General features: G+C 41.5%; 1 protein-coding gene across 1 annotated transcript in view; it reads right to left on the bottom strand.

Annotated features, from left to right (window-relative positions):
* Window positions 1-21,181, bottom strand: part of LOC120299796 (trafficking protein particle complex subunit 9-like) — a 239,579-nt gene that overhangs the window by 191,604 nt on the left and 26,794 nt on the right. Inside the window, exons 4-6 of the mRNA XM_039325004.1 lie at window positions 15,759-15,901; window positions 12,036-12,146; window positions 2,150-2,303 (exon numbers count right to left, since the gene is read on the bottom strand). Of these exons, the coding sequence (XP_039180938.1) occupies window positions 2,150-2,303; window positions 12,036-12,146; window positions 15,759-15,901 (408 nt within the window). The remainder of the gene's footprint in view (window positions 1-2,149; window positions 2,304-12,035; window positions 12,147-15,758; window positions 15,902-21,181) is intronic.

Below are 21,181 nucleotides of genomic sequence, written 5' to 3' on the forward strand. Positions count from 1 at the left end.
GAAACCTACTCCAAATAGAGCACTAAAATCTGAAGTACCTTATTAAATATTTAGAAAATATTAATCAAATGAAAGGGCTGAGCAATAGTAACCAGTCTAAAAAATTGTCTGCCATCTGCTCCAACGCTGAATAGCAGAAACAACATTCTGCTGTGCAGACAAGAGCAGATGCCATTAGCACATGCTACATTAAGATGTAGAAGCTTTCCAATATTGGAATTTGAATTGCTAGAGGTTCTTATTTAAATAAGATGTTGTTTTAAAAAAATGTATTATTAGAAACCGAAAAAAGATATTCTATGTGAAGGAGAATCTGTACGTTCCAATATATACAGTATAGTGTTTTATAATAAGAAACTGGGCAGAAGCTCTTCCTAACTATGATCTGTTTGTCTTACACACATGTCAGGGTAACGATGTAATGTAATATAAGCAGTGGTGGGATTCAAATAGGTCAACAACTGGTTCTCTTTGTGGATGCTGCTTCCAGAAGTCCATTCTGGGCCTGGGCAACAAAAAATTAGCCACTGATTCTGCCTAACTGGCGCAAACCGGCTGAATCCCACCACTGCATATAAGGTAGATGATGCAATGACTCAGCAGGACCAGTGTCTCTTTAAGAGCAGGCAGGGTCTGTATCCCTTTAAGAGCCTGAGTATAAAAGGGAAGGCTTTGCTGGAGTGTTTCTCTCTTGTCCGTTTCCTGCTGTTAACTGCTGTGTGTTGGATTTTGCTATATTACCACGTCTATGTATCTTGTTCCTGGTGTATGATATTGTAGATAGTGTAATATAAACCACCATTTAATATAGACCATGTTTACTGTGTTTACTCCTGGGTTATCTCAGCGTAATAAGACTGTGCATGCTCTGAGAACACACAAAAAGATTCCTACTCATTTGATTTCAGGGCCATGGACAAAAAAGGACTGCAAAGGGATTCCAACCAGTTTGTCCATTCTTTCTACCTAAGCCAATTTTCGCTCACCAATTTCTGCTCCAAGGGTTCAAAATAATAGTCTGCTTGCCAACAATCTGTAAGAGCAGAAATGGGTGAGCAGCCAGATAAATGCTCCTTCAGAACTTAAAACCATTCATTACCTGAGGAGTAACTAAACTTTGTTTTGCTGCGATGAAAGCAAACTATAATTGGTTAAAGGCATATTTACCTTAGTTTTAAATATTATCTTTGGTTTGATACACCTAAACTAATAATAATTTGATCCAGAATTGAAGAAGCTTCTTGGATGAAAAGTGAAATGTTTGAAAAAAAAGAAAAAAAAAAAACAAGAAAGCCCCAGTTGCCTTTTGGAAAAAGCAAGGCAAGACAAGAAGCAACGGATGGAAACTAATCAAAGAGAGAAGCAACCTAAAACTAAAGAAAAACTTCCTGACAGTTAGAACAATTAACCAGTGGAACAACCTGCCTCCAGAAGTTGTGAATACTCCAACACTGGAAGTTTTTAAGAAGAGACTGGACAACTATTTGACTGAAATGGTATAGGGCAGGGGTAGGGAACTTTGGTTCTTTTATGATTTGTGGACTTCAAGTCCCAGAATTCCTGAGTCAGCATGGCTAGTTCAGGAATTCTGGGTATTGAAGTCCACAAGTCATAAAATAGCCAAGGTTCCCTACCCATAGTATAGAATTGCTTGCCTGAGCAGGCAGTTAGACTAAGACCTCCAAGATTCTTTCCAACTCTGTTATTCTGATTCCTGATTTCCTGCACTTGGCTTTGTACTTTCCATTAAAAGCTACGTCTGCCATCTTCAATGCCTCTGGGGTCAAAGCACAAATATTTCTAGCATCTCTCTAACTATATTTCTTCTCCTTATATCCAATGGATTGTGGTCAGGAGTCAGATTCTATTTTCTCAAAGGGAATATCTTGGAAGGTTCTGAGTTATAAAAATATATACTACAGTTCTTCATTATTTAAAACACGAAAGCTCTGTAGAACGCTCAACTGAATGAAAAAAACAAGGCTTTAAAAGAAGCCTAGAGAGAAATGAAAATGTTCGTTACAATTCGTTTAAAAGCCTGTGATTGTATGAAATGCTCGACTTTAAACCACGTCTTTTTCATCCGCGTTCCTAGAAATGAATCAAAGATCGTAGTCCTGCTGGAGAATTTCTGAAAAAAAAAGGATATAATTTTCCAGACAATGTCTAACTTGCTGTTGATCTCCAGGCTTTTTGCTTGCTTCCTCTCTTCTTCCAGCTGCTTTGGATTTGTATACTGTGCTCTTTCACCAGGTGAGTTTGGGTAACTTTCAAAGTTGAACTTGTCCACTTGTATAGCCATGCTACAATGGAAAAGAGAAATAATTTACTAGCAAACTTTTATGGAACATTTTGTGGATCACACAGCCAATATGCACCACCTCAGTTAAAGAACGGGAAACAGTGATGAAAGGTAGTCCTCGACGTATGACTGTAAATGACTGCAATTTTGGTCATATCATTAAGCGAGTCATTATGTGACCACATCTGATTTTACAATCTTTTTTATGGTGAGCCAATCTTCCCAGAGCCTCCCTCATCCCTCCCATGTTCTTTTCCTAGGATTCCCTCCACTTCCCACTTAATCTGGACTTACGACTGCAAATGCCAGGATTTCCATCGCTAAGCAATATGGTCACGTGATGTCATGCTTTATGAACACATCACTTAGATACAGAAAGTCCAGCCCCAATTGGGACTGTTAAGTCAAGGATTGCAGTAAAGTGAAGAAGGGCAGAAAAGTGAAACGCACGAAGGAGAATTTCTGCAGGCACAATGCTGCAATACACAGTCTTCCCTCAATACTGTCATTTGTTTTATCCAGGAGTAGCTGAAAATGAAGGGTTGGATTATAGACCAATTCATAACTCTTTATCACTGAGGAACCAATCAAGATTTTAAAAGCAATTATCTAATAATTCTGCCTGATAAAGTGGCACGGGGCACTTCCTCGCAGACATTTTTGTAGCATTCATAAAGGACACCTCCAATAATTTCCTCGCTTGATAATATAAAGCTTATTGGATAGGATTGAAAAGATCAGATAGTAATTGCCCTCATCTGTCATAATCTCCAAGGTGGCAGCCAAGACATTATTGCAACGCCAGTGAAAATGTACAAGAACCTGACAAACAATCTACTTGTATACTTTCTCGAAGTGAAGTGTCTTGTTAGGCTTCTGAAAAGTTTGATGGTGTCTTTTCCCAGTTCCTCACCTTACTGTCAGAACAAATTACAGATAGGTTTCTTGAAAACAAACATCAGGTATGCTCCCTACATAAAAATGCTAGATTATACTGCTATTAAATATACTAGTTTTAGACTATATTAGTGTACACCGCCTATATGCCCTGGATCCATTGTAATCTGTACAGAATACCAAAAATCTAATCCAGGCCACATTAAGTCATCTTCATTCTTTGTTTGTTTTAAATTCCAGATTATCTATACCCCTCACATCTATAACTGCCAAGGAGACCTGAATATCTGGAAGAAAAACAACTCCTATCAACTATTTTTCACACTCCAAACATTTTGTAATGCTACACTGATATCCTCAGTTAACAGACTGACAACATGAAGAGCAATAAAAAGGCTTGCTGTTGTTGTTAGTTGCGAAGTCGTGTCCGACCCATCACGACCCCATGGACAACGTTCCTCCAGGTCTTCCTATCCTCTACCTATTTGCAGACATGAATCAGATTCTGATCTTCCCAAATCAAGAGCTAAGAGCTCCTTGTTCAACAATCTGTAACAAAGGTTCCACATTTAGGCAAAAAATAAACTTCACCAATCCACAGGTACAGTACAGGTGGTACCCGCCTCAATAGTCAGTAATTGTGAGAGGGATCTTGGAGTTAAGTGCACAATCACTTAAATACGAGCCAGCCGTGTGCTGCAGCTCCAAAAGAGCCAAAGCAGTCCTAGGCTGTATTAACAGAGGGACAGAATCAAGATCACGTGAAGTATTAATACCACTTTACAATGCCTTGGTAAGGCCACACTTGGAATACTGCATCCAGTTTTGGTCACCGCAATATAAAAAAGATGCTGAGATTCTAGAAAGAGTACAGAGAAGAGCAACAAAGAAGATCAGGGGACTGGAGGCTAAAACATACAAGGAACGGTTGTATGTATGTCTAGTTTAACGAAGAGAAGGACAAGGGGGGACATGATAGCAGGAGTCCAGTATCTCAGGGGCTGCCCCAAAGAAGAGGGAGGGAGAGGGAGTCAAGCTATTTTCCAAGGCCCCTGAAAGCAGGACAAGAAGCAACGGATGGAAACTAATCAAGGAGAGAAGCAACCTGGAACTAAGGAGAAACTTCCTGACCGTTAGAACAATTAACCAATGGAACAACCTGCCTCCAGAAGCGGTGAATGCTCCAACACTGGAAGTTTTTAAGAAGAGACTAGACAGCCATTTGTCCGAAATGGTGTACGGTTTCCTGCCTGAGCAGGGGGTTGGACTAGATGAGCTCCAAGGTCCCTTCCAACACCAAGGACCTCTATTCATCTACCTCAGTGGTTCTCAACTTGTAGGTCGGGACCCGGTTTTGGGTCGAACGACCATTTCACGGGGGTCGCCAAACAATGCAGTCCGCCATTTTTCCCCCCTTTTCCTTAGCTGTGCTACTCCCTTTTATTCTATTGGCTTTTGAAAGCCAATAGGATAGACTCTCTTGAATAGAGTCTAATTCTATTGGCTTTCAAAAGCCAATAGGAATTGTCCAGGCTGTCTCTGCACTGCTCAGCCCGCCAAAAGTCCCATTCTGCAAACGTAAGTCGAGTAGTCCTCAACTTAAGACCGTTGGGGGTCGCAACATTAAAAAGGTTGAGAACCACTGACCTATACTATACCTTTACATTTGGTTTTTCTTGCCTAAATGTAGAACCTTACTTTTTTCACCACTGAATTTCATTTTGTTAACATGCCAGTTATCAAACACCCACGTTTTGATCAAATGACCCCAGGGATGCTGCAATAGTCGTAGGTCTGGGGATCAATCAGAAGTCACTTTTTTCAGCACCATCGGTAACTTCAAACAGTCAGCGCACGAGTGGTTGTAAACTGAGGACAGCCTATAGTGGAGCTAAAGCTTTTGCTTGATGAATTGTAATGGTTACAAGTATTCATTTGTATTCCTGCTGATTAACACCTCTCAAATCCCCCTAAGCACTTTTCATCTGCTGATGAAGATAATATTTAATAAAGGGGGATGCTTTATTGTCCCAATCATTCAGTCTCAAGCAGTCACCGTTCCTGGTTTAAGAGCACGCAAAGGAAAGATTTCATTTATCCTGCTGCTGATTAATTTTGTGCTGATTTACCGGTGCGTAGGATCACAAAATGTGATCCACTGGAGAAGGAAATGGCAAACCACTCCAGTATCTTTGCCATGAAAACCCCATGGACAGTACTAAAAGGCAAAAAGATATGATGCTGGAAGATGAGCCCCTCAGGTCGGAAGGTGTCCAATATGCTACTGGGGAAGAGCAGAGGGCTAGTACTAGTAGCGCCAGAAAGAATGAAGCGACTGGGCCAAAGCCGAAAGGACGCTCAGCTGTGGATATATCTGGTGGTGAAAGGAAAGTCCGATGCTGTAAAGATTTTTTCTCCATAGGAACCTGGAATGTAACTTAAATGGACTCCAGAAGATGGTAGAGGACAAGAAGACCTGGAGGAACATTGTCCATGGGGTCGCGATGGATCGGACACGACTTCACAATTAACAACAACAAGGATTCCTCTTGCTCCAGCACTTCTAATAACGGCATTTCGGAGGCCTGCAGAAGTGTAAAACCTGGAATTTTTGGATTTAAGTACCATATCATCGTTTCTCTTTAAAGAATGCCTAGAACTGATTGGGTCTGTCACCTTGCTGAAAAGAGTACGATCACAATACTGTATTATTTGTTTCATCTTGAAGAGCTACATACCCCTTGTGGACGACAGCAGATATATAGCACATTCTTTAGACTGCATTTCAATTATTGGATAATGAGCAGTGACTTGACTCAAAAGTAACCTTCTCCTCTAGCTGCTATAGAGCTTTCTGTGACATTTTTCCTTCTGTTATCAGTGAAGTCCTTCCAATCTGTTTATTTGTAGTTGGTTCTGGAAAGATGGCACAGGTAATTTCTATCTACTTTAAGTATACAGGTGGCATAAATGTAACCTTTCTATTTCTTATTTGATTTCTCTATAAGAGGTGAACCAGGCTCAGCTTCAGAGCTTTATCTTCAGCACAAGAGAAATATTTGCTCATATGGTTTTCCCCCCTTAAAGGGGGGAAATAAAATACAATGCTTTATGCTACTACTCGTGAAGTGTTAATCCCACTTTACAACGCCTTGGTAAGGCCACACTTCGAATCCTGCATCCATTTTTGGTCACCACGATGTAAAAAAGATGCTGAGACTCTAGAAAGAATGCAGAGAAGAGCAACAAAAATGATCAGGGGACTGGAGGCTAAAACATATGAGGAACGGTTGCTGGAATTGGGTATGTCTAGTCTAATGAAGAAAAGGTCTAGGGGGGACATGATAGCAGTGTTTCAATATCTGAGGGACTGCCCCAAAGAAGAGGGAGTCAAGCTATTCTCCAAAGCGCCTGAAGGCAGGACAAGAAGCAACGGATGGAAACTAATCAAGGAGAGAAGCAACCTGGAACTAAGGAGAAACTTCCTGACAGTTAGAACAATTAACCAGTGGAACCACCTGCCTCCAGAAGCGGTGAATGCTCCAACACAGGAAGTCTTTAAGAAGAGACTGGATGGCCATTGGTCTGAAATGGTATTGAGTTTCCTGTCTGAGCAGGGGGTTGGACTAAATGACCTCCAAGGTCCCTTCCAACTCTGTTACTCTGTTAAATTCTTATCACTACAATTAGGAAAAAACTGAACAAGTATGGTTTGTTTGGAAGGGTTGCCAGGAGAGAGGGAAGGGAAGGGAAAGAACCCCAACAGAGATATCACATGTGATTTCAGATAGTCCTTCAACTGAGTATGTTAGTCAACTGTAACATCAACTCTCCCGCACTCACTCATCAGAAACCAAAACTATCCTATGTTTAGTGAAAGCAACAGCTTTAGTTAAAATTTACCGTTTATTGCTGATCTATCAGTTTTGTTTTGGGTTGGGTTTTTTATTGTTTTTTGCTATATTTAACAGGTGGAATATTGTTAACATAGCTTAAAAATAGTAGCATCTATGGGAAAGCTTCCCAATTAGTAGCAGTTGCCACAATAACCTTTCTCAGAATACAGGCTATGTATAAAACTGATAGAGTTACTATAGCAACTAAAGGCAATTTCAAGACACCATTAATGAGAAATGCAGTATTTGTGTCACAGAAGGAATTGGATGCTGTTGTTAGCCGCCACTATTTAAAGAACATGATACTTTTTGTTCTACTCCAAGGAGCAGTAGAGAGTAAAAGAGCTAGGAAAGACAGTTTAACATCTTCGTAACAACCACACTGGATGATCCTCAAAAGAGTGGCATTCGCTCCTTAAGTTGTGGATGAGAAAATTGTCAGTTCCCAGCTGTTATCTTGAGTTGGTCTGTAGCCTGAGTGTCACATGTGCATATACAAAAGATAGAGGAAGAAGAAATCCCAGGGACAGTGATTGCTAGTGGTAGCAATCAGACACACAAACACAATCTTTCAGGAGTCCCTTGTTTGGGGAGGGGGAGGCAGGAGGAAATGTATTTATAATTAGAGACCTTTTTAAATTGTCGCTGAAAGTAGCACATAGCTTTCTATCAAATATGACAAGATAGAATAATGTTCCAGTTTCAAAATCCATCCGAGGTATTTTTCAATAAAAATCCTCTGTATTCTATTAAAAAATACAGGTAGCCCTCAATTTACAATTATTAATTGTAATTACAATTGTTAATGCATTAACAGAGGGATAGAATCAAGATCAGGTGAAGTGCTGATACCACTTTACAATGCGTTGGTAAGGCCACACTTGGAATACTGCATCCAGTTTTGATCACCACAATGTAAAAAAGATGTTGAGACTCTAGAAAGAGTGCAGAGAAGAGCAACAAAGATGATTAGGGGACTAGAGGCTAAAACATATAAGGAACAGTTGCTGGAATTGGGTATGTCTAGTTTAACAAAGAGAAGGACAAGGGGGGACATGATAACAGTGATCCAGTATCTCAGGGGCTGCCACAAAAAAGAGGGAGTCAAGCTAGTCTCCAAAGCGCCTGAAGGCAGGACAAGAAGCAACGGATGGAAACTAATCAAGGAGAGAAGCAACCTAGAACTAAGGAGAAACTTCCTGACAGTGAGAACAATTAACCAGTGGAACCACCTGCCTCAAGAAGCGGTGAATGCTCCAACACTGGAAGTTTTTAAGAAGAGACTGGACAGCCATTTGTCTGAAATGGTATAGGGTTTCCTGCCTGAGCAGGGGGTTAGACTAGATGACCTCCAAGGTCCCTTCCAGCTCTATTCTATTCTATTCTACTCTACTCTACTCTACAACTATTCGTTTAGTGACCATTTTAAGTTACAATGGCACTGAAAAAAAAGTGACTTATCATTTTTCACGCTTATGACCATTGCAACATCCCCAGGGTCGCCTGACAAAAAATTGGATGCTTGGTAACTGACTCATATTTATGTTGGCCGCAGCGCCCCGGGATCATGTGATTCCCCTTTTTGCAACCTTCTGACAAGCAAAGTCAATGCAGAAGCCAAATTCACTTAACAATGGTGTTACTAGTTAGCTGTCGTGATTCACAACAACTGTGGCAACAGATATCGTAAAATGGGGATAAAATTCACTTAACCACCATCTTGGCTTAACCAGAGGAATTTTGGGCTCAACTGTGATCGTAAGTGGAGGGCTACCTATATTTTGTATACTAGGAAAACAACCAATGCCAATATATAGTAGTTGCCAAAATTGTGGAAATCATTGGGGAAAAGTATATAGTAGAAATGCCACCTTTGGTTAAGTTTCCAACCATTTTTCTTCTAATTTCTGTATAACTGTAACCTTGTTCACTTAATAATACTATTTTACATCGCTTTCTGGGCAACCAGTCAACTCTTTGCACAATGACTTTAATTTTATTACGTTTTACTAGCTCACTCAATGAAAGAACACAAAAAACCCAACCGACTTGATAGCAATCACTTAACACACTGACAAATGTCCTCCTCTCGGCTTCAGTACATGACATCAATACCTGAATCCTACTGTGATCTGACTGGCTCATGGCCAAAACAAAGTGACACCCGATTGGCTCTCTAAACGCTCACGCTCATTGGCTGCAATCAGATGAAGGAAAGCTACCTGAGATCAACCTAAGCAAGTTGTGCTTCCTTTTTCTGGTTATTTGGCTATATCGTTTCATAGAATACAGTACAGATAATCGAACAAACTTTGTTGCATTACATTCTTGATTAAATGATCTTTCCATTGATATATAATTTTATGGTACTGCTCCCAAAAACAAGAGGTGTTATTAGCCATCAAACCTCAAAAATACACTTTTCCCAAAAGGTTTCCACCATTTTGGCCACTACTGTATCTTAGCTTTCAAATGGTTATATGGATCAGCTTTCGGTTTTTTATCTGACTTATTGTTTAGGTGAGTTCATTATTTTCCAGGAATGCGTGTGAAGCGTAAAATGGAAAAGCTGCCCGTTTTCCATAATCAGATCTTCACTTCTCAAGCTTCAGCTAATCCTTTCAGATGAGGCTTGTGGCTTTATGAATGCCCAAAGGGTGGATTCTTACTGCCATAAATGATAATAAATGAATAACTGATGGGTTCTGCTGGCTGACGGAGTATTTCAGTTTTGAGACAAATGAAAAGAAAATCTCCATTAATGCAGAAGGGAGAATAAGGGACTTGGAAATTCGGAAATTGCGGGTTTCCTCAAGGAAACAATAATCAAATACCAACTTTTTGCTTTCTTTGACGTCCGGTGGCTGATTATACACATCAGCCTACATTTTCTAGAGCCAGCACGTTCTTCAGTTGCCAGAGAAAAGAACATTTACAAAACTATTTTCAAATGCAAACGAAAAGAACGGCATTTCATGATATGTTTCACCTCTTTTCCTACTTTTAATCACCTTTAATTACATGCTTTGCCTATCTTCTTCCTGTCCAGCTCTTCCTTTTATTGCTCACCTGCTTGGGTGGTAAAAATACTCTTTTTTTAAAAAAATTGTAAGAAAGGGAAGAGGTGAGTCAATCAGGTTGCCAACAGCTGGAATTAAATCACTGGATTTTAAAAAGGAAAATAACTCGCTGACATGGTTGTGGAATACAAATTGTTGTCAACTGTTATTACATAATCCAGACTCTCCTAAAATGACATTTGTTTCTTCTAAGGCAGGGGTAGGCAACCTTGGCTCTTTTATGACTCGTGGAGTTCAACTCCCAGAATTCCTGAGCCAGCCAGGAGGGGAAAGAGAGAGGTTTCCAAGCTGAGCCAGGCTGGCTCAGGAATTCTGGGAGTTGAAGTCCATGAGTCATGAAGGGGCCAAAGTTCCCCCATGCTGGCTGAGGAATTCTGAGAGTTGAAGTCCACGAGTCATAAAAGAGCCAAGGTTGCCTACCCCTGGGCTAGTCTAAAGAAAAGAAGAAATAGGGGAGACATGATAGCAGCGTTCCAGTATCTGAGGGGCTGCCACAAGGCAGAGGAGACCAGGTTGTTCACCAAAGCACCAGAGGGCAGGACAAGAAACAATGGTTGGAAACTGGTCAAGGAGAGAAGCAACCTGGAATTAAGGAGAAACTTCTTGACAGTGAGGACAATCAACCAGTGGAACAGCTTGCCTCCAGAAATCGTGGGCGCTCCATCACTGGAGTTTTTAAAGAAGAGACTAGACAATCACCTGTCTGAGATGGTACAGGTTCTCCTGCTTGAGCAGGGAGCTGGACTAGAAGACCTCCAAGATCCCTTCCAGCTGTATTCTATTCTATTCTATTCTATTCTATTCTATGCTATGCTATGCTATGCTATGCTATGCTATTCTAGAAACAACCTAGAACTAAGGAGAGGACATAAGAACCACTTTGGTCTAGCACAGAGGGTCGGCAACCTTGGCTCCTTTAGGACTGGTGGACTTCAACTCCCAGAATTCCTGAGCCAGCCATGCTGAGGGGAAAGGGAGAGGTTTCCAAGCTGAGCCAGGCTGGCTCAGGAATTCTGGGAGTTGAAGTCCACAAGTCATAAAAGAGCCAAGGTTGCCTACCCCTGTTCTAGGGAGAACTCTAGGATATCATGAGCTCTGATGATGCAGTGGTTAGAATGCGGGATTGCAGGCTGACTCTGCCCACAGCCTGGAGTTCGATCCTGATGGGCTCAAGGTTGACTCGGCCTTCCATCCTTCTGAGGTTGGGAAAATGAGGACGCGGATTGTTGGGGGCAATACGCTGACTCTGTAAACCGCCTAAAGAGTGCTGTAAAGCCCTGTGAAGCGGTATATAAATCTAAGTGCTACTGCTATTGCTATAACATAACTCTGCTAAGCTCCTGATTAACAGCTTGTACAACTGTACTGTTTACTTAACTGCAATATTGCATGACATTTATTTATTTGTATCTCTTATGGTTTTTACAAATAACATATCCAACACACCTTCCTCCTCTGATATTCCCCACAACGACAACCCTGCAAGGTGGATTGGGCTGAGAGAGAGAGAAAGATTGGCCCAAGGTCACCCAGCTGGCTTTCATAACTAGAGCAGAACTTGAACTCACAGTTTCCTGTTTTCCAGTCTGATGCTTTAACCACTAGACCAAACTAGATCCCATTGTTCTTATAAAATTTCCTCTTTTTTTAAAAAAAATCCGTTTTTCCTTCCCAGTCACCCTCCACATATTGTCATACCGGAAAAAAATGCAAAAATCTCCCTGATACAAAAATAAATTCAACAGAATAATCTTTTTCAAATGAAAACACTTTCTTCAGTATAAGGCTTGGGCATACAATAAACTGGTGTATCTTGAAAAAGAGGCGAGCCCAGTAAAATAAAAGGAAGTCTGAACTTACCGCTGACATTCTCCGGCATGCAACACTAAATTTTCATTGTTCTTTGCACTGATCATGAGTTCATGTTCCGTTGAGTTGAATACATCAAGGAGCAAATGGCACTGGCGAGTACTATTTGGAAAATTAAAATACTGTAAGTAAAATAGAATCAAGATCATGTGATTAATACCACTCTTCAATGCCTTGGTAAGGCCACACTTGGAATCCTGCATCCAGTTTTGGTCACCACGATGTAAAAAAGATGTTGAGACTCTAGAAAGAGTACAGAGAAGAGCAACAAAGATGATTAGGGGACTGGAGGCTAAAACATATAAGGAACAGTTGCTAGAATTGGGTATGTCTAGTTTAACGAAGAGAAGGATGAAGGGGGACATGATAGCAATATTCCAATATCTCAGGGGCTACCCCAAAGAAGAGGGAGTCAAGCTATTCTCCAAGGCGCCTGAAGGCAGGACAAGAAGCAACAGGTGGAAACTAATCAAGGAAAGAAGCAACCTAGAACGAAGGAGAAACTTCCTGACAGTGCGAACAATTAATCAGCGGAACAGCCTGCCTCCAGAAGCGGTAAATGCTCCAACGCTGGAAGTTTTTAAGAAGAGACTGGACAGCCATTTGTCCGAAATGGTGTATGGTTTCCTGCCTGAGCAGGGGGTTGGACTAGATGACCTCCAAGGTCCCTTCCAATTTTACTACTATTACTATTACTAAATATCGCCTCGAACATGTGGTAGCCATAATTATTATAATTATTATTAAACATACTGTACACTTTCACGGAACAATTTTCAAATCAATTATATACAACCCGTATGCAACCGACAAAATACAGAGTTTCTTGCACTAGCACACAGTTTTGTCACTGAATGAGACTGTGGCTATCTAAAAGAAAACATTTTTTTCACAAACAATTTACCTATCAAGGGGGAGAGGTTGCTACAACTATGATGTTGAGAGCAGATTAAGTTTTCTAACTTTCTTGTCTGTGAGATGGGGGGGGGGTGTCTCACTTAAGTTCAGTATCATCCCCTTGGGGACAATGAGATCACTTACTAGGCTACGTAAAAAATATTTTTCCTTATCCTTGCAATTAATTATTGTGGCTGGCGTACATTCATTTGATCCCAAACCAAATTTCATCTTGTCCTCTACACAAATGCTTGAGGCATCCTGGCCAAATATATCAGAATTGCACCAGTACTGTCACAACATATTGCAAGGAATACTGAAGAAGATAAGATAAGATAAGATAAGATAAGATATAAGATATAAGATAGGATAGGATAGGATAGGATAGGATAGGATAGGATAGGATAGGATAGGATAGGATAGGATAGGACAGGATAGGACAGGACAAGATAAGATAACCTTTATTGTCATTTTTTACTGTGGGCACAACGACACACATCAAAAATGAAATTTAGTTGCCCGCTCTCAAAGTGAACACATAAATGACACACACCTAAACATACTATATATAACATATGTATAGACCTACACATCTACATATAATATAACATATAAATATTAAACACTGTCCATCTTGAATACATAACGGAAGGAGGAAGCTTGAGAGTTCACAAAGTTTATACTCTATGGAACAAAACTGTGACTGGATTTTACCCCATTTAACAATTTTTAAGATAAGTTAAGTTAAGTTAAGTTAAGTTAAGATAAGATAACCTTTATTGTCATTTTTTTACTGTGGGCACAACGGCACACATCAAAAATGAAATTTAGTTGCCCACTCTCAAAGTGAAACACATGCATGACACACACTTAAACATACTATGAACAACATATGTATAGACCCACATCCCTACATATACGTAGCAAATAAATAATAAATACTGTCCATCTTGAATATATAACGGAAGGAGGAAGCTTGAGAGTTCACAAGGTTAATGCTGTATGGAATGAAACTATGGCTGAATCTGGATGTTCTGCTTTGGGTACCACAAAGCCTCCTTCCAGAAGGTAACAAGGAAAACAGGTTGTGAAGAGGAGGTGTCGTGTCCCAGATGATCTTATGGACTCTGCTCAAGCAACACTTCTGTGCTATGTCCTGGATGGGAGGGAGGGAACTGCCAATGATCTTTTCTGCCATCCTCACCACTCTCTGCACCGCCTTCCTGTCTGAAGCAGTGATGGCACAACTGTGGCGAGAAGCTGGTATGAAGAACTACAACCTAAGAGTAGATGATCTGCCCATAAAGTGACTGATAACAACATCCCTGACTTCAGATCATATTGTCATTGCCCCAACACAAAAAACGGATCTAGACCTGATCTAGTGTGTGACCTGCCAGTGAGTGAGGCCACTGATAATATGGATGAGGTCTGGACTCGCATCCAGATAATCAGCTAGTGGTGGATAGCTTCTAGTTTTTAGAATCAACTATCAATGGCAAAGGAACTAACATTTAAGAAGTATGCCATGGACTATGGTAAAATGGCCATAAAAATCTTGGAAAAGATGCCAAGAAATGTCTCTATCCACAAAACCAGAATTTTGAAGGCGATAGTTTTTCCTATGACACTCTATAGAAGCAAAAGTTGGACTTTGAAGAAATAAGACAGAAGAAATATTGACAATATTAAACTTTGGCATTGGAGAAGATTCCTTAGAATACCATGGATAACCAGGAAAACGAACAAATGGATCATCCAGTTCTCACCCAAGGCTTAAATAACCATACTTAGATTATCATACTTTGGACACACTATGAGAAGACCTAGCTCTCTGGAGAGGTCTATAATGCTGGGAAATGTGGAAGGGATGAAAAAGAGGATACTAGCACAAATGTGGAGTAGTGATGGATGAACCAGGTGGTCCGGAGTAATTTATGAGATCTTTAAGAATCGATCCTGGTTCAATGGTACATAACAAATATTTTTATAAACCATTGACAAATAAAAAGGTAAACTGGGAATAGAACAGAACAAAACAGAACAGAATAACAGAGTTGGAAGGGACTTTGGAAGTCATCTAGTCCAACCTCCTGCTCAGGCAGGAAACCCTATACCATTTCAGACAAATGGCTGTCCAGTCTCTTCTTAAAAACTTCCAGTGTTGGAACATTCACAGCTTCTGGAGGCAGATTGTTCCACTGGTTAACTGTTCTAACAGTCAGGAAATTTCTCCTTAGTTCTAGGTTGCTTCTCTCCTTGATTAGTTTCCATCCGTTGCTTCTTGTCCTGCCTTCAGGTGCTTTGGAGAATAGCTTGACTCCCTCTTCTTTGTGGCAACCCCTGAGATACTGGAAGACTGCTATTGTGTCACCCTTCATCCTTCTCTTCATTAAACTAGACATAACCAATTCCAGCAACTGTTCTTTATATATTTTAGCCTCCAGTCCCCTCATCATTTTTGTTGCTCTTCTCGGCACTCTTTCTAGAGTTTCAACTCTAGGGTACAAATTGTGTACAATAGTGTACAAATTGTCTCTTATTTTTGCTCAAAAGAATTTCTTGATGAATTACTCTTATAAAAAATAAGATGAAGAAAAAAAAAATAGATGAAGCAACAAATCTAGCCACATGTTCATTGCTGATAAGCCTTCATATATCTATAGATCATGATATCCAAGAATTTTAATAGTAAAGTCACTACTATTTGAGCCTTTGGCAGAAAAAAAAAGAGTATTTCAGAATTGGCGTTAAGCTTCATTATCGATATTACTCATTTTACATGAAGAAATACTTTTCTCAACAAACACAACTTACCTTGTTGCAGGCAAGGTACTGACACGTGTGAAAAACACAGATGGCTCAACGTCCACGTGAAGCCCCAGGGACAAATTCCTATAATATCCATCAGTATGTCCGGGGCCGCCTGAGTATCTGAAATTCAAGATGGCTTCCAATGTCTAAAAATAGAATAGTAAAAATATTTAATTTATTCATTTCTGCCATGGTGCTATTTATTTCTAAATTGCTCCGATAGCTTCAAACACCTAACCCAAACATGTTAGGTGACAAATTATCTGTGTAACATGATATACACATCATGAAATGCAGACGTTCAACATTAAATGTATACTACGCAACCTGTAGATGACCAGGCTGAGCCCGAGGGAGGAGGGGTCAAATGCGTCATCAATCTCGAATCCCTTCTCGTCCACAAGAGTCCAGCCCCACTTAATTTCTGCTGATTCTTATCTACCTCCAATTCGCTTCGACTGTTAGTAGTTCAGATTCTTGTGGAGAGAGCGTAAACTTGCAAAACATCTATACATTCATTTGTACTGCCCGGGCTCCTGATGTCAATGCTGTTAACATCGGATGTTCTTGCTTGACAATATATGAAGATACAGACATTTTCTATTTAACCTGTGTATTACTTTTAGAGTTAAAATTAGATGGTGCTAGAGGGGAGGGGGAAGAATGTGCTTGGGGACTAGTTAGCCATAACAATATCTCAGTAGAGTATTCTTCAAGATTGGTTGTAATAAGAGGAGATAAGTAAGGGCGGATTATGGAACAGGAGGGAAAGTTTGCACTTCAAACTAATTGGAGAATGTGATTAATGACTGTTAAATGAAGGAGTGAGTTATGCTTAGATACTGTGTGTTTGGGGGGGAGAATTCAGATTTTGGCTTCTTTTATGTACGTGCTGAAGCTATGTTGTTATTAAAGAAATTAAAAGACACTTGCTCCTGGGGAGGAAAGCTATGGCAAATCTAGACAGCATTCTAAAAAGCAGAGACATCACCCTGCCAACAAAAGTGCGTATAGTCAAGGCCATGGTTTTCCCAGTTGCAATGTATGGCTGTGAAAGTTAAACCATAAGAAAGGCTGAGCGCCAAAGAATTGAGGCCTTTGAACTCTGGTGCTGGAGAAGACTCCTGCGAGTCCCTTGGGCTGCAAGGCGTTCAAACCGATCAGTCCTAGAAAAGATCAACCCCGACTGCTCTTTAGAAGGCCAGATCCTGAAGTTGAAACTCAAGTACTTTGGCCACCTAATGAGAAGGAAGGACTCACTGGAGAAGGGCCTAATGCTGGGAAAGATTGAGGGCAAGAGAAGAATGGAACGACAGAGAATGAGATGGCTGGATGGAGTCACTGAAGCAGTAGGTGTGAATTTAAATGGACTCCAGAAGATGGTAGAGGACAGGAGGACCTGGAGGAATGTTGTCCATGGGGTCGCGATGGGTCGGACATGACTTCGCAATTAACAATTTAGCAGAAATCTATAAAGTTTCTTAATCAAATTTTCATCTGTTTTCAAGAGTATTTGGTCAAATTCTTTATAGAATCCCATTGTCTTTACATCTTTCTCATATCTTGTTTGGATTTGTAGGTAAGGCCACCATGATAGGTCAGTACCTTGTTGTTGTAGGTCTTGCCTGTCTTTAAGTTTTCCGTCCTTATCCAAAATGTCTTCATAGGTAACGAGTTTGTCGTAATTAATTAAATTTGGGTAAGCCAAAGCTTCCATTGTTGAAAGCCATTCTGGTATTTTAATATAAAGATTACATTTTTATAATTGCTGACTTTGGATCGTATTGGCTGGAGATGATGAAATCCTTAAGGACATTGCTGGTGTGGTGGTGAAGGTGTTGGCCTACAAACCAGGAGATTGTGAGTTCCAGTCCTGCCTTAGGCATGAAAGTTAGCTTGGTGACCTTGGACCAGTCACTCTTGCTCAGCCCAACTCACCTCAACTGGTTGTTGTTATGGGGAGTGGGATAGGAGGAGGAAGCAGCATTATGTATGTTCACTGCCTTGAGCTGACACACCTACATGCAAAATAAACAAGCCCACACATTTTTAACATAAAGAGATGATGATGATGATGAGGAGGAGGAGGAGGAGGATGGTGGTGGTGGTGGTGGTGGTGGTGGTAACGGAGGAGGAGGAGGATATGCAGCTTTACTTTGAACAGCTTACATCATGCTTTACCTTTAACACCATCAAAATCAACACCTGCCTATTCCAGGTCTATGGGAAGGATTTAACAGGTGAATAAAAATGCCAAACATAGACTAAACCTTTGGCTGACTCTGCAACCAACTGTAATAATAATAATGTAGAAATCCACTGGATTCTATTCAGTGCTCAAAACCCTTAACCTGTCCTGCCCCTCCGACTCACAAAAACTGGCACTCTGGAGCGTTGATGGCTTTGTTTGGCTTTTCACATGAAATTACTTCAGTTCCCACCCGCAAGTCTTGAAACTAAAAATGTCATAAAACGCGGGACACAATATTCATGAAAGGGGTCGGCGGCTTTCTGAGAAAGTAAATCTGGAGGGGGCAAACAGCTGCATTTTTACGCAGCTCTTCCTAGTCTCAAGACCTCAAGAGTAATGGTTACCTGCAGTGAGGTAAATTTGCAACAAAGCGTCCATGATCTTACTGTGCTACGTCCATTAATCTTAATGCAGACTTCACAGCTAGAGGCCCATTCGCTGCCCTGAAAGTACATCTAAAGTGCGGCACAGAGCATGACAGAAAATGTTATTAAATTGATGAATGACGGTTTTCTATTTGCAATATACAGATAAACTCCAGGAATGAATGACCTGGGAGAAAACAGATGGAGTTCCATCACCCTAATGCAGGGGTACGCAACTTTGGCTCTTTTATGACTCCTGGACTTCAACTCCCAGCATTCCTGAGCCAGCATGGCTCAGCTTGGAAACCTCTCCCTTTCCCCTCAGCGTGGCTGGCTCAGGAATTCTGGGAGTTGAAGTCCACGAGTCATAAAAGAGCCAAGGTTGCCTACCCCTGCCCTAATGTAAAGAACTAAACCTGAAACATTGAGGGTGTAATATCAAAGTTTTTTTCTAATTCAGTGACCTCCAATCTTTTTTGGGACCAGGAAAATTTTTTTTCCATGGACTGGCAACGGGATGGGGGGGATGGTTCCACACGCTAGCTAGATCCTGCGTATACGTAGATGAAGTTTCCCTCGCTTGCACAGCCTGGTTCCTAATAGGCCGGGGACCAGGACCGGTTCATGGGCCAGTGGTTGCCCCCCCCATTTCTAATTCATTGGGTCCACTGAGGCAGAGTGTCTCAACAGCATGCTCAGTCTGGGAATCCAACATAAAGCATCTCATTTAGATGGCTGCCAAGCCTTCTTATGAACATGAGTCCACCACCCTGCTGGTCACTGATTCCACTTCTATTTGGAACTGGTTTTTAATCATTCGACTGGTGTCTAGGGCTATGCAGGTTTGTCGGGTTTGAGGCACCAAATGGGATTCGGGTAACGCGGAGTGAGTGGGTGGGGTATACCTGCCAGAAATACTTCAGAACAGCTGCATTTTTTTTTATTAGGCTCGCACCTGACTTCTTTCAGCATCTAAATATTGGCTTATGAGGGTACCTATTGTTTGTCTGCCAACAAAAGTGCGTATAGTCCAGGCCATGGTTTTCCCAGTTGCAATGGATGGCTGTGAAAGTTGGACCATAAGAAAGAATGGAGGCCTTTGAACTCTGGTGCTGGAGAAGACTCCTGCGAGTCCCCTGGACTGCAAGGCGATCAAACCGGTCAGTCCTAAAAAAGATCAACCCCGACTGCTCTTTAGAAGGCCAGATCCTGAAGTTGAAACTCAAGTATTGTGGCCACCTAATGAGAAGGAAGGACTGACTGGAGAAGAGCCTAATGCTGGGAAAGATTGAGAGCAATAGAAGAAGAGGACGACAGAGAATGAGGTGGCTGGATGGAGCCACTGAAGCAGTAGGCGGGAGCTTAAAGGGACTCCAGAAGATGGTAGAGGACAGGAAGGCCTGGAGGAACGTTCTCCATGGGGTCATGATGGGTCAGACACGACTTCGCATCTAACCACAACATTGTTTGTCTATAGCAGGGGTTTTCAAACTTGGCCCTTTTATGACTTGTGGACTTCAACTCCCAGAATTCCTCAACCAGGCATACTGGCTGAGGAATTCTGGGAGTTGAAGTCCACAAGTCAGGTCTGAAGACCCCTGCCTTAGAGACTGATGAATTTATGCCCCACAGACCATCATCCCCTTGACCAGAGAAGACATTTGTTGTTGTTAGTTGCGAAGTCGTATCAGACCCATCGCGACCCCATGGACAACGTTCCTCCAGGCCTTCCTGTCCTTCCTTCTGCCAGATGTTATTGTCATTTGATACGTCTATAGAGATTCCCAATCATCCCAAAATCATTCCAAAAGTTGTCCCAAAAGTGCTTTTTCCAAAAGGCAACTGAACCTACTTGGGTTTTTTTTATTTGAAAACATTTTACTTCTCATCCAAGAAGTTTCTTTTCAAGAAACGGAACAATCTTCTTGGATGAGAAGTGAAACATTTTCGAAGAAAATAACCAAGAAGTGCTTCTGGATACTGATGAAGTATATTGACATGTGGACAGTCAATCATATAATGGATCTGGCCCAACTACTATGAAGATACTCTACCTGACAAGTATCTTTAGAATTTGGTCTTGGGGGAGACGCTGGAGTGGGAGGGGGATGGTAAACCATCTGGATTTTTTTAGCAGGGGTTTTGAATCCTGTCCTAAAACATCCGTCAGATGAAATTCTTCAAAAGAACTTCGAGGCATTGTTTACCTTAAAGAATATTTTGAGTAGCATAACATCGGCAGTGCATAATCAAGCCAAAAACTGAATTCCCCTCCCCTGAGCACATAGTATCAAAGCACAATTCCCTCCTCCAATTAACTGTCATAAATCACATTCCCCAATTAGTTTGAAGCGTGGGCTTCCTCTCCAGTTCTCCAGCCGCCAAGTCCTTATCAGCTCTGGTTACAATAACCTTGTTTCTAAGGCTAGGTTCAGTGTTGTTATGTCTAGCACACTGGTGGCGAACCTATGGTACACGTGCCAGAGGCGGCACTCAGAGCCCTCTCTGTGGGCACGTGCACCATGCCCCGGAGATGGCAACCGTCCCTCTTCAACCAGCCACCCGCTAACTCGCCGAGGTCCCACGTGGCCGGATGCATCCCAGCATGGCTGGTTTCCCTCCCCTCCATCCCATCCCTCCTGACCTCACATGCTCTCCTTTTCCCGGGCACGACCCACTGCATCGCCTCCTCAGCTGTTGGCTATCCATCCAGCTCAGAGGTGGCTTCTCTGACCTGCTGATGGTGGGCTGCAGAGCCCCAGAGAGCACCGGTCGAGGGGCCAGCAGGCTATGGCTGCTGACAGACACTG

This window comes from Crotalus tigris, unplaced genomic scaffold, assembly GCF_016545835.1.
Source record: "Crotalus tigris isolate CLP2741 ecotype Arizona unplaced genomic scaffold, ASM1654583v1 scf7180000024314.327548, whole genome shotgun sequence".
NCBI lineage: Eukaryota > Metazoa > Chordata > Lepidosauria > Squamata > Viperidae > Crotalus > Crotalus tigris.